This window comes from Neophocaena asiaeorientalis, unplaced genomic scaffold, assembly GCF_003031525.2.
Source record: "Neophocaena asiaeorientalis asiaeorientalis breed wild unplaced genomic scaffold, Neophocaena_asiaeorientalis_V1.1 scaffold232, whole genome shotgun sequence".
Taxonomy (NCBI): domain Eukaryota; kingdom Metazoa; phylum Chordata; class Mammalia; order Artiodactyla; family Phocoenidae; genus Neophocaena; species Neophocaena asiaeorientalis.
The window spans coordinates 85289-99017 of NW_020175672.1; the positions used below are offsets into that span (position 1 = coordinate 85289).

The 13729-nt window shown below is 47.3% G+C and overlaps 1 protein-coding gene across 2 annotated transcripts in view; it reads left to right on the forward strand.

The window, feature by feature from the left end:
- CLPB (ClpB family mitochondrial disaggregase) overlaps positions 1 to 13729 on the forward strand; it is a 145510-nt gene that overhangs the window by 67788 nt on the left and 63993 nt on the right. For both annotated transcript variants that reach the window (XM_024731828.1, XM_024731830.1), the window contains exon 5: positions 8416 to 8544. In XM_024731828.1, coding sequence (XP_024587596.1) covers positions 8416 to 8544 — 129 coding nt within the window. The remainder of the gene's footprint in view (positions 1 to 8415; positions 8545 to 13729) is intronic.

Here is a 13729-nt window from a genome sequence, read left to right on the forward strand (position 1 = left end):
AGGTAATGATATCTATCTTGCAGATGAGAAAACATTCTCAGAGATGTTAATTTTTTTTTTTTTTTTTGCGGTACACGGGCCTCTCACTGTTGTGGCCTCTCCCGTTGCGGAGCACAGGCTCCGGACACGCAGGCTCAGCGGCCATGGCTCGTGGGCCCAGCCGCTCCGCGGCATGTGGGATCCTCCCGGACCGGGGCACGAACCCGCGTCCCCTGCATAGGCAGGCGGACTCCCAACCACTGCGCCACCAGGGAAGCCCAAGAGATGTTAATTTGATCAAAGTCATACAGTGAGTTTTGCTTACCAGTCTGACTGGCTCTGACCTTTATGCTCTTCCTAATACACAGCGCTGACTACTGAGGATTCATGGTAGGATCACCAGGGTCATCTCATGGAGGGGGGTCTCTCCAGCAGGAAGGGAGGAGTTGGAAGTCTATTTGGAGACATTAGGACCAGGTAGGAGAGCCTCTGAAAGTCAAACAGAGGAATATGGATATATTACAAGTTCCAGGACAGCAGAGGACATGTTAATTTAAAAATCACCATTTCCTAGATGCAGCCATTTCCTGTGCCCTTCACTATATCACATCATTTCAATTTTCACAACAACCCGATTCAAAGATATTAATGCTTCCATTTTACCAGTGAGCAATTTGAAGCTCAGAGGGATGAAATAATTTTCTAGAGTCACCAGGATTAGAATCCAGGTCTTTCCAGCTCAATATTCTGAACTCTTTCCTTTCAGAAATACTTGGTAAAAGATAGATTCTTTTGATGTTATTTGCAGCATTTATAAGATTTTGAGGGCAGAGCCTGTTCATATTGCCATGGCCCAGCCCGTGGAAAGTACGTAACACTTTGCTGGATAAACAAGGAAAAAGACTAGAGTGTATGCTATAGAAAGACCTAATTCCAGTTGGATTTTGGCAGGGAGAGGAGGTTTGAGTGAGATATTGGATGTCTCCAGTATCCCAAGACTTGGTGTCGTGGGGGCTTTGCTCTAACTTTCTAAACATGGGCCTTGGGAAGAACATTCTGGTACCTAGACATCCTTGGCTTCCCTAGAGCAGATCAGGCATTTGGAAGTGGGATGGGTTTGGCCAGCCTTGCATCTTTCTTGTGTTCATGACAAAATTAGAACGGGAAGGACCCTCAGAGACCAGACCCTCAGAGACTAGTCCAGTGCTGCTCAGTTTTCTGTGAGGAGCAACACAAAGGGCTTTTTCGGCTCTGCATTTCCAGGCCCTGCCTATTGAATCTAAATTGCTGAAGCGAGGGCCCAAGAATCAACTGTTTTGGTTTTTTTTTCTTACAAGTTACCCATGTGATTCTGTTGCCACTAAAGTTTAAGAGCCACTGATGTGAAAAAACTCCTCTACTTTAAAAATAGGGGATCTGAGGGGCTTCCCTGGTGGCGCAGTGGTTGAGAGTCCGCCTGCCAATGCAGGTGACACAGGTTCGTGCACCGGTCCGGGAAGATCCCACATGCTGCGGAGAGGCTGGGCCCGTGAGCCATGGCCGCTGGGCCTGCGCGTCCAGAGCAATGGAGGGATTGAGATACATATCAAGTTTAGTGAAAGCCATTTTTGAATCCAGTTCACTTTTCTCTTGGTCTGTTGTTTTTGCTGTTCCCCATGCTGCTTAATTCATCAACAAAAACCACTGCCTGCACATAGCTTTCAGGATACAGTCCAAACCCCTCTCAGGATCAGGCCTCTGCCTGCCTGGGCAACCTCATCTGTGCCCACTGCTCCACCTGCCTTCACTCAGCATTCCAAGTTTACAGAAGGACTCCCAGTTTCTTGTATGGGCAGGTAATGCAGCCTTCACCCTCTGTCCTTTGCAAGCACCACTTCCTTTCTTGGAACACTCTTCTCTGCCTCATCTTCCAGATAGTTTTTCTGGGAGATTCCTCCCCAAGCCACATGACATGTGCCCTGTCTTTGCTGCCATCAGACAGTTTGCGCACATGCCTTTCATAGCACTCACTGTGCTGAGGTGCTCAGTAGTGGTGTGCTCCAGGGCAGGGGGTGAATGAAGGCTCCTGTGTGCTCATTGCTGAAGATACGTGAAATACTGAAGTGATGCTGGGTGAGATACATACAGAAAATGTTATGAACTAGTTTCTGTCATCCGTGAGGAAATTAGGGAGTCAGAAGAGAAATTTTAACACAAAGTATTCCAAGAGCTGTTATAAGACGATCAATAAGTAAGTGGTAAATGGATACACACAATCAACATGATAGGCATCCAGGGCAGAGCAGGGAGGAAAGGACTTCCTAGAAGAGGAGGCCTTGAATTGGGCTTTAAAGAACAGTTAGGATTTGGAGAGGAAGGAGGATCATCCAGGCTGTGGAAGGAAATAAAGAGCCTTGCCCTCCCCAGAGATGGTCTCTTGGTGACCCAGCACAGAGAGTCTCCCTCTTGCCCCATCCCTTGGCTGAAGATAAACACAAGAGGCAGAGCCAACAGTGCCCACAGAAGTTGAGGCAGCTTGCCGATGCTGGCAGTAGGAGTAAGGATTTAACGAGGTGGCAGATACACAACACCTTGTGGGGAGGGAGCTGTGAGCCCAGAGGCTTCTTCCTGGAGACTCTTGGTAAGAATTTAGCTTAGTCCCTGAGATTCAAGCCAGGCCCGCTGATGCTGGGGTATGTGAGGCTTGAGCCTGTGGGCACTGGCGAAGCTGTGCAATATGGACGATGGAGCCAAATGGGCTCAGGACCTAGTCCTGGTCCACCACCAATTAGCAATCCAAGTTGGGCAGGCCATCCAACCTCTTTACCTCTGTCTCCTCTGTTCAACAGAGTAATATTTGACCTATCTGTCCTAGGTTGACCTGGGGTGAGGAAACAATTGCATTGAAGCGCTCTCTAAACCGTAAAGTGCTGCACAAATGTAAGAGGTTATCCTTGTGTTTGTCAGGTTAGTCCTAAAGGTTCCCTCTCATGGAGACATGCTCATGTTTTTAAAGGCACTGCTACACACTCCATGACATTAGATGGCATAAGTTCCTGGGCGTGGCGGGTAGAGGCTGAGCCTGAGGGAGAGACTTTTAGCTAGGGTTACCTTTCCTCCACAGAAGGCAATGATAATAAAGCTTTTGTTATCTGGAGACCACCCATTTTGCCCCACATGCCTTTTTTCAGTCTCCTCCAATAGTCTTAGCAATATGAGGACAGAAGCTATGTCTGATTCACTTCTGCATCCCCAGTGCCTACCCCAGGGGAGAAAACAGCATTACTTAATGTTTGTGGTAATGTTTTTAAAAATCTGTTATCAGATTTTATTCTCATAATACTTAAATATTTAGTATTCCTTAAATTACTGCTTGTCGTGCCCATTTTACAGATAGAAGAACTTAGTAAGTGGCAGAGCTAAGATTCAGGACTGTGTGACTCCTTTACCTTAAATTACTGTTTCTTATTGTGGGGGGCAGTGGTTTGTTTTGTTTAGTTTAGTTTTGTTTTGCAGTTTCAACAGTGCTGAGTAGTGGCCAAGCTATAGGAAGGGCTTTGGGGACAACTTTCACCTCTGCTAACTCCTTGGCACTGCTAAGTGCAGGGAATCCTGCAGAGTGTACGTCAGGTGCACACCTGCCTCGGCACTCAGACTCACCCTGGCCACGGCACCGTGCCATAGACTTTGCAACATCAAAAGGCAGAGGTGGGAGCAGAAGGATAACAAAGTGATGCTTTGTCATTCTTCCTGTGGCCACAAGGGTGAAGGGACAGGAATGGCTGGCCTGGAGGGGAAGCAGGAGCCTGAGCCCATCTCCCCCTGTGCTGGAGACAGGCTGGTAGATGTCTTTGGGGAGGGGATGGTTCACTAGCTGAGGACCAGCTGTAAACGCCGGGCCTCAAAAGACCACGGTGGTGGCCAGCTGGTGAGCCAGCCTTGGAGGAGTCACTTTAGCCTCTGTGGGTTTGCTTCTGCTTTCTCTGTGAGAGCAAGTGAGAACATGAGGGTGCATGCTGCACACACCTCCTTCCCACCTTTAGTCTTTTTTTTTTTTTTTTGATGGAGAAGAGTATGAGATCTAATGATCTGGGGGTTTCAGCAAGATATCCTGGGTCAGGGCTTCTAAATCTGGGCGATGAGGGGAAAAGAGCTTACTGTTAAGAGCATGAAATGGGCCTAGCTGACCTGGACTGGGTCCTAGCTCCACCGCTGACTGACTGTGGCACCCTGCTGAACTTCAGCTTCCCCATCTATAAAATGGGGAGAGTGAACTTCCACCTCACAGGGTTGTTCTGAAATAAATAAGTAAATGAAGTGCTTTACAGATTGTTACGCACAACCCAGTTCCAAAGAGTGTTCCATGGAACACCAGTACTGCAAGATTTTAACAAGGGTTGGGTGGAAAGAGGCTGTCAGACATAAAACTGCTGAGTAATGCCAAATTAAACAGATGGTTCTTACTCACAACTGTGCCTTTTGGAGGGGAAAAGTGCATGCAGCGTTCCCCAAACCTCTTTTCACAGAGAGAATACACTTTTGGAAGCACAAGACTAGACAGTAAGGATAATAGCCGACATTGACTAAGAGGTACTGTTAGGCCCTGTTCCAAGCCCCTTTAATCACAGTGTCTCATTCAGTCCTTACAATATCCCATGAGAGGGCACTGTTATCATCTCTGCTTACAGGTAAAGAAACTTGGCATGGAGAGGTTAGGTGAGTTACCCAAGATTACACAGTAAATTCAGAACTGGGACCCAAACACAAGTGGTCTGGCTCCAGAGCTCACTTTTTTAACAGCTGCACTCTACTTCCTCTACTAAATACTGCTGGCTGGCATTATTATTATTATTCCAAAAACAAGGTAATATTAGGGCCTTATTTATGTATTAGGTATGCATTTGCTGATTCAACAAGTATTTGTTAAGCACATATTTATGGTCAGACACCGTACTGGGCACTGGGATACAACTGTGGGGAAGACAGTCACACTTCCTGTCCTTATTGCGCTTTTGGTGGGGAACGTAGTCAAGTAAACAGATGATTGCAATGGAGTGGGTAATAAATACCATAATTGGGAGATGCCTAAAGTGCTAGGGAAGCTCTTGGGAGGAGTAACTACCTCAAACTCAGCAAGAATCACTAGAGGAAATAACTTTTAATCAGAGGCCTAAAAATGAATTGGAGTTAGTCAGTTGAAGGCATGGGAGAGGGGGAAATGTTCCAGGCTGTGGAATAGTATTTGCAAAATCCAAGAGGCAAGAAAGAGCATTAGGAAGGGGATGGTAAGTGATGAGACCTCAGAGGGGAGCAGGGGCCCTCTTCATGGACATTCCTTATTAGCTGGGCTGTGACACTGCCACTCTGCTGATGTTTGTCCCTGAACCAAATAGACCAGCTGTGTCCCTTGAGTTCATCTACTTTTTTATGGTAGGCACCCTGTGTATAGCTCTGTCTTGCACTCGTGAAACAGTGTTATAATTTGTCCATTCAGTGGTCTGATTCTTGCATTAGACTGTTAACTTCTTAGAGTCAAGAAGTGTGCCTTATTAGTATATCTCCAGAAGCTACCACCATGCATTGGTGTTCATTAATGATATATTTTGAATGAATGATATATTTTCTTTGTAAAATGGATTATACCCTTCCTGCTTTCTTGAACCAGCTATCACTTTTCGTCAGGTTCATCATTATATCTAGCAGTTAATGTCCTATGTGGCAATTCAGTGGTGCCCTAGGGGCTCTTGAGGCACTGTATTCTGTGGCTTCCTCTTTCAGCTTTATATTGTGCTGTTCTTTTCCCTCCCTGCCAGGTCAGCACTTGATTGTAATCAGCGTACTTGATTCTGAAGACTTCTCCCTAGCCTTCTAGTTTGCTTCTTCTAATCTGCAGTGGGCTGGAAACAAGATCCCTTACCATGATTTGATGAGACTGTTCATGACCAAGAGTTAATCTCTGAGTTAGATCCTAAAGGGCTCTTATGAGAAAAATGCAGATGCCATTGCACAACGGACTTACACGTTAGCTCATCAGAGGCCTTCTTCCTGTTTTCCCTGCTCCAGGAAAGGTCAGATAACACTCCAGGGGTGGGGGTCATCAGTCAGGAGAGCCTCTGACTGCTACAGAAGAGCTGATGGACCATTGATTCACCAGACCACAAGAAAGTGTGGTCTGTTCCCCAGTTACACACTCCAACAACTTCATTTTGACCAAACATTTGAAATGTTTCCACCTAAGTAAGCTTATCCGGTATTAGCTACAAACCTCAGGCTGATCTCTGTTAGGGCAAGTTCCACAGAGAGTGTGCTGGCACCTTCACTTGAGCAGGGAAAGAAAAGGGAGTAGGAGCCAAGGCTGGGACCAGAACATCTGGGCTCTGGGCTCTGATTCCCTCATTTGCAAAATGAGAGTGACAGCATGCTGTGATGGGGAAATAAGGGTGAGGACTCAGATTAGACCTGGGTTCTAATCCTCACTTAACCACTTATTAGCTCTATGATCTCTGTGCTTTAGCTTTCATCTATAAAATGGGAATTATAATACCTACTATATAAGGTAGTTAGGAGAGTTAAATAGATTGTGTGAAATGACCATGTCAGCCAGAGTAGAGGAAGGTCAGTAAGTGAAATCTATTAGGATTAGGAAAAGGCATGACAGTCTTCTGGCTTTTGGGACTTTAAATAGCAAGTTCAGTTTTGTAGGAGGGGAAAATGCATAGATTCCATTCCAAGACAGCTTGGAAAAGAATAGTTTCAGAATTGTCTGGTGCTTTTGACTACATAGGCAAGGTTATGAATTACACGCCTTTATCCAGTGGGAGGTAGGAGGAGCCTGCCCTCTGCAGGCCCTATGCCCTGGACTCGGGGAGGAGTGGGTACAGGTAGGTAGGACCCAAATTCCTTCTCCAATGAACTAAGCTCAGGAGGGAACATAAGACAAGAACTCCAGTAATTTCTGCATGAGGCAGAAAGAAACCCCATCACCTAAGCAGCATAAGTATCATTCCACGGGGGCTCGGTTCCCAAGGGAGGGCCCAGAGGTTGGGTAGCCTTCCAAATATTGTCCAGAGTGGGACCATTCAGGACAAAAAGCATAAGTCATGACTGTCCCAGGTGAACAAGGACATGTGTGGTCACCTAACCTAGAGTGATGCAACTGGTTTTAGGTTCTTTTGTATCAATTTGGAGAGAGTCACTAATGTGAGCACTAGAGTGAGCCTGGGGGTTTTTGGTTCTTTGACACATGAAGTGCTTATTCTTCCTGCCTTCAAAACCAATGTTCACAGTACATTTATTAAGGGAAAAAAAGCAGATTACAAAATTGCAATGTAGTAAATTCCAGTTTTGTAGGATATATATGCAGGTATAGCTATACCTATAGATACAGATGTAGATATAGATATAGATATCAGAGGACATGTACCAAAATACTAAATGCAGTTTCTCAAGTTGCAGAGATAATGATGCTTTTTCTTCTTTGTACTTTCAAATTTTAATGGCTTTTATAAATTTTAAAAGTTCTTTACGAAATATTAAATACTCACTAGATTGTAGACGTCTTCAGAGCACAGAGGAGGTATGTTACTGTTCTGCTAAGAACAACCTCTGTTTTCCTGACTTGTCCCATGTCTTTTTTCTTTTTTTTTTTTTTTTAAATTTATTTTTGGCTGCGTTTGGTCTTTGCTGCCATGCGTGAGCTTTCTCTAGTTGCAGTGAGCGGGGGCTACTCTTCGTTGTGGTGCATGGGCTTCTCATTGCAGTGGCTTCTCCCGTTGCAGAGCACAGGCTCTAGGCGCACAGGCTTCAGTAGTTGCAGCATGCAGACTCAGTACTTGTGGCTCGTGGGCTCCAGAGCCATGGGCTCAGTAGTTGCAGTGCACGGGCCCAGCTGCTCTGCGGCATGTGTGATCTTCCCGGACCAGGGCTCGAACCCGTGTCCCCTGCATTGGTAGGTGGATTCTTAACCACTGTGCCACCAGGGAAGTCCCTTGTCCCGAGTCTTACCCTAGCCTTCTTTTCTTCACCTGGATAACTTCTCTTCACCCTTCAAGACTGTCATCTTTTGAGATCCTCTCCATGCCCAAATTGAGCTAAGCTCCCTTCTGGCTTTCTATATCATCCCGTTATACCTATAATGGCATTTATCTCAATACTGTAAACATCTGTCTACTGTCTGCCTCCTTTGTCAGATTAGGTCAGGGACCATGTCTGATTCATTTCCATGTCCCCAAGTGAATCCTATCAACATAATGGATGTCAGTAAACATTTGTGGATGGGCTCTGTTTTACCTCCTCTTTCCCAGCACAGATGGCCAGGCACATAGTAGGTGCCATTATATGTTTAGTAAGTAGGTAGATGAGTGAATGAGGGAATTAAAATGCCAAGAGAAAGAAGACGAGGTTGGCAGCTCATGGCATTTGTTGCTAATAGAAGGATTTGTGTTGCTGTCCCTCTAGTCCTGGTCACCCGAGAGGATGACTTCAACAACCGGCTGAACAACCGTGCCAGCTTCAAGGGCTGCACAGCCCTGCACTATGCTGTCCTTGCCGACGACTACCGCACCGTCAGGGAGCTGCTTGGTGGAGGTGAGGTTATGGGTGAATGGGGCGGGGTGGGGGGGCAGGGAAAGAGGGTAAGGACTTAGCAACCTCTCTACGCTGGAAATGCCATGCTTCCCCAGAGCCTTGTTACCCTCTTAGAGCTGGAAATGCCTCGAGGGTGCCTGCACTTCATGAGAGTGGCCGTGTGCATGTGTGATTTGCCCTCATGTGGCTGGAGTGCGTTCTTTGCCTGTGATTGTGTGAGGTACCATGCCATCCTGCCTGTCTGCACATGCTCTGAGAGTTTTCTTGATGGTTGCTCTCCCCCAAAGTGTCCTGTCTTCTTCCCTGTGACCTCCAGAGCAGGGCTGGTGGACCAAGGGGGAGACCCTTCAAATCTCTACTAACCCCAGTCTCAAAGACATCTTCCTTGATCCCACCTCCACCCTAGTCTAAATTAGGCTCCTTCCGTTACTCTGGGTCATGGTACCCTACTCTTTTCTGTCATCGCACTTGTTGCAATCTGGAATTGTTTTTGTGTGTTCAGTAGCCTTTTCTCTAACCTGACTCTGAGCTCCCTGAAAACAAAGGCAAGAACCATGGCTGATTCATTCCCAGCACCTGGTAAAGTACCTGGCACTCAGTAACTCTTTGTTGAATGATTGAATACCCTTCCTTTAGAGAGCATTGATTTAATTGGAGGGATAATACATACCAGACTCAGGCTAGTCTGGTCCTATCCAGGCCCGCTACAGAGTTACCTGCCACCCTGTCAGATGCCTCCCACGCAGTCACTTTCCCTTATCCCACTCCAGCCTCTCCTTGGAATAGGGAGGGAAGCATCTTGCCAGGATGTGTGGTGCCCAGGCCCCAGAGTGAGTAAGGCATTGACTGCCTGTTTATGCCCTCATTTACACTTCTTAAAGGTTTAGTGACTCTCTCTTGGGCCTGGATGCCAGGGTATCCCTTGTCAGTGGTCATTCTTCATAGAACCTGGGAGCTAGAAGGATCCTCAGAAGTCCTCTGGGTTACCCTGATTGCCTGACTTCTCTTCTCCTGGCAGAAACCTCTCCAACAGCTGGCTGACTGGCATTTCCTTGGATTCTCTCAGGGACTCAGGGAATCCTACTTCTTCCCTAGGAGTCCATTCCATTTTAGTTCTTCTCTGACTGGTTGAAATAGATTCTTTTAAATGAGGTGTGATTTTCTTCTCTGTATCTTCTGCCAACCTGTCCTTTGCAGCCAATCACTTTTTCAAAACCCAGTCTTCAACGAAAGTTCTTTAAGTCCCAGAGCCTTTGCCTCCCTGGCCCAACCTCCCCAGATCATTTTCTAGTCCTTGTCATGTGATTGGACTGGAAGGATTTCTCAGTAACCCTCAAATCCTGCCACCTTCCATCAGCCCTAGCCACACTCACTTAAGACTCAGGCCTGGCCCATATCCCCAGCCTACAAGGGACCTACCTGCCCCAGAGCAGCCAGAGTGTGCCTTGATCTGGGGCATGTACGTTGTGAGGCGCAGGACTGCTCACAGATGTGGTGACGGCGCCTGGGATGACTGATGCTTTTGGAGCAAGAACTCATTGCTCTCAGAAGCAGAGACTTAGAAAATGTCCCCAAGCAAGATGCTACTCACTTTGTCCTTTGGAAAGCTCTCTGACGAGACATCTGTAGCTAGGAATTGCAGTGTTCACCATGGAGCTTCTCTCTGCCATGCCTTAAAATCAATCAATACCCCCAGCTATTGTCCAGTGGTTTACATTCCCTGCTTCCCCTCAGCCCCTAAGCAGACAGGGAATTCACTCTAAAAAGAGTCCTTCTCCCCAGCCTTCCAGATCGAACACCTTTGAAATGAAGAAACACAGGCCTTTTATGAAGCACCCCTCCACACTCACCCCCCAGGCCAAGGCTGGCCCTTTGAGCCATTCCAGGGGCATGGTTCTTGCTTGTTGACTTGGAACAGATGCCCTTAGCCCCCACCTTTACAGTTCACCCACCTGCCTTTTTACCCAGAATCCATTTACACCCCCTGCCCTAGCCTCCCAGCCTCAAGGGCCAAAACCATTAACTCACTTATTTCTCCCTTCCTGACCTGAACAAGTGGCCATCACTCAGGGCCTGCAGGCTTGCCAACTTCTGACCTCCCTCCCCCCTTGACCTCTCTTGGTCTGCCTGTGTGTGTGACCAGCCAACCGAGAGGCAGGATCCTGCTCCCTTGTCCTAGGGGCTCTTGTCAGTGACATTTCCGAAATTTTCTGACCTCAGCTGACCTCCTCCAGAAGGTTTCAGGGAAGACAGGCCCTGCCTTCCTGACCATCCAGCTTTTTTAGCCTATATTTGCCACCAGCTTTGCTACAGCACCTTAGAGGCTTTCTCTGTGAGATCCAAGGCACGTTTAGACACAGGGCCAGCCTGTGCTCACGAGGTCAACACCGAACCCTTGTCCTTGAAATTGCTTAGTCCACAGGGATTTAGGGCCCCCAGATCTTAGAGGGTTAGAGCTAGAGGGGGTAACCGCGCTTGCCCTCTGATCAGCAGTCCCCACGTGAGAGCTGGGGGTGGGGGGTGGTCCAGGCAGCAGCCTCAGTCTGGTAATGTGGGAAGTTCTCTGACCTCTTAAGAGGCAGCATGGAGTAATAAAAAGGACTTTAGGCTTCAGAGTCAGACCAACCTGCGTTTGAATCCCAGCTTCCCCAGCTACTAGCTCTGTTGGCTTGGACATGTTACTTTAACTCTCTAAGCCTCAGTTTTCTTGTCTGTAAAGTAACACCTGGGAAATATCACAGTGATTAGTGGGCATAAGGATTAGTGATGACACCTATAAACGCTCCTAGGTGCTCCACGATTGTATAAAGAAATCAAACTCTCACCTGGCAGCTGTAATCCCATTCCTCCCCCATGAAACCTGTACTCCTACCTAATGGCTTCTTAATTCTGTTTCTGCCCCTCAACTTCCCCACCTTGCCTAAAACACCATCGTGTTCCCTCTCTTCTCAGCTAGATCCTCAGACTCTTCAAGGATCTACCTCTAAGGAAGCCTCTCCAGGTGGTCTGGTCTACTCTGATAGCACCGCCTCTGAACTCTTCAGTGTTGGGCTGGGTGCTTAGCACAGAAAGGCCCTTCTTCATCTTCGGGAGACCCTGAAACATAGTGAAAAGAACACAGTCTTGGGGATCAGACAGACCTGTAGTGTGTCTGATCTCAGCTCTGTAGTGTGACTCTGGGTAAGCCAGTTGCCATCTTTGAGACCATGGACCTCAGGGCATCCTAAGATGGATCTGGCAAACTGTCCCTGACCCTGAGAGAGGCTCAGACTGGTAGAGGAGACAGACATGGAAACAGGCAGTGACAGCAGGCAGATGCTTGAGCAGGGTCCTCGACAAGGGGCTGTGGGGATACCGAGGAGGAAATACCTGCTTCTGCCTGGTGAGCAGGGAGGTGGAATCAGTTACAGAAAGCTTCCCAGAGGATGGCGTGCTTCAGCCTTATCAGGGAGAGTAATAGGAGTTTGCCAGATGGATTTCTGTGGAAGAGTTCTGAGTTCAGTAGTGCCAGTTTTCTACCCCCAGCCTCCACAGAAAAGTGGGTGCACTGGCTTCTGTGGTTTTCATCTCTGAAGATGCTGCTTCTGCCTGGGTTGCTGACTTATGAGCAGGAAGGCTCTGCTTCAGTACTTGACTGCCAAGTACAAGAAAAGGTTGGAGGAATGAAGGAAGGGCAGGACAACTGAGAAGACAAGTAATTAGAGAAGATGGGGGCCTCCTTCCTCAAGCCCCTGGAGCTGACTCATCCCAGTAGTTCCGAGGCTCTTTAGGTGCTTTTGCAGCTTTTTCCTCCCAGGGATGTGATCCCACTGCCAGATTGATTTTCCTAAAACATATCTCTTGTCATGAAGCCTTTCTCAACCAGGGTTCCTCTGGAAAATTAAGCTCTAATGTTTTAAGGCATCTGTTGCACAAAAGGAATTAATTTCTCTCCCAGGCATCTAAAGTGGTACGAGTTATGTACCATTCTTGAGAGAATTGAGAAAATCATTACTCAAATAATTTCCCAGTTGTGGTTCAAAGGAGAAACCCCAGGTGAGAAAGATCACAAGGAGGGAGCATAAACTGTGGAGTCAGGATCTGAATCCAACCCTGCCCTTAATAGCTGTGTGTCCTGGCTAAGCTGTGACCGCTCTGCAGTTCTCTTTCCTCATATGGAAATGGGAGCATGCCACCTACCATCTAAGGTTTTGTAGGATTGGGCATGTGTAGGTTCTACAGAGTAAGCACTCTACATATAATATCTGTTATTAACTTGAAAAGCACCCAGTGCTCATGTAGTTTTTTTAAAAAAAGGAATCCTACCCATCCTAATTTGTTAACCTGGTTTTAGAGTTGTTCTAGTCTGACCCTCACTTAGCTTTTTTTTCCCACTGCTGCCCTAATACTCCAGCTACAGCGTAACGTCGCTTCTGTGTTCCTACCTCAGTGCCTTTACTCATGCAGGTCTTTCTGCCTCTCATTTCCCTTCAAGACTTTGTTTCTCAGCCTAGTGGAATGCTTTCTACCAGCCAGTCCGCAGCTCTCATGCCACCTCCCTTCTAAAGTCTTCCCTGTTCCCTGTGATTTGGGTCCAGTCCCCGCTGCTAGACTGAGGTCATTTGAGGGCGAGGGTTATGTCTTACTTTCCCTGCCTCCTTTGCCACAATGCCCTGCACATAGTTTAGTACATATTTGGATGTGCCGGAATCTCCAGAGCCACTGTAGATTTGTATGCCACTGGAGATGTGGTGTCTTTGCTTCCTGGCCCACTTGCTCTGAGTGTCATAATATATCTGGCTTTTTAGAGCTTCATGTATGAAGCTATCTTCCTTCTTTTAGTCACAGTGCCCCTGCCTTTTCAGCCACCAGTGCTCATCACCTCAGAAACACTGGGCTTTATGAAACCTAATAGCATCTTCCCCAGGGCTTCCCTTAGCCTCTTTCCTACCTACTTTCTTGCCCTTCCATGTCCCTCTGCCCAAGTACAGGGCTCAGTTGTCAGTGTTAACCAGCTGTCCTTAAATTCCCAACCATTGCCGCCTGAGGCAAGGAACCTTTCCAGTGCTGATATCTTCCCTTTAACAGCCTGTTATTTTGTTGTCGGGGCTAGAAACTTAGAGCTCCATTCCTTGTTCCACTTCACTGTCTGCCCATCTGGCTGCACTGCCAGATGTTGAGGGGATCGGTTTTGCCTCAGGCTGTC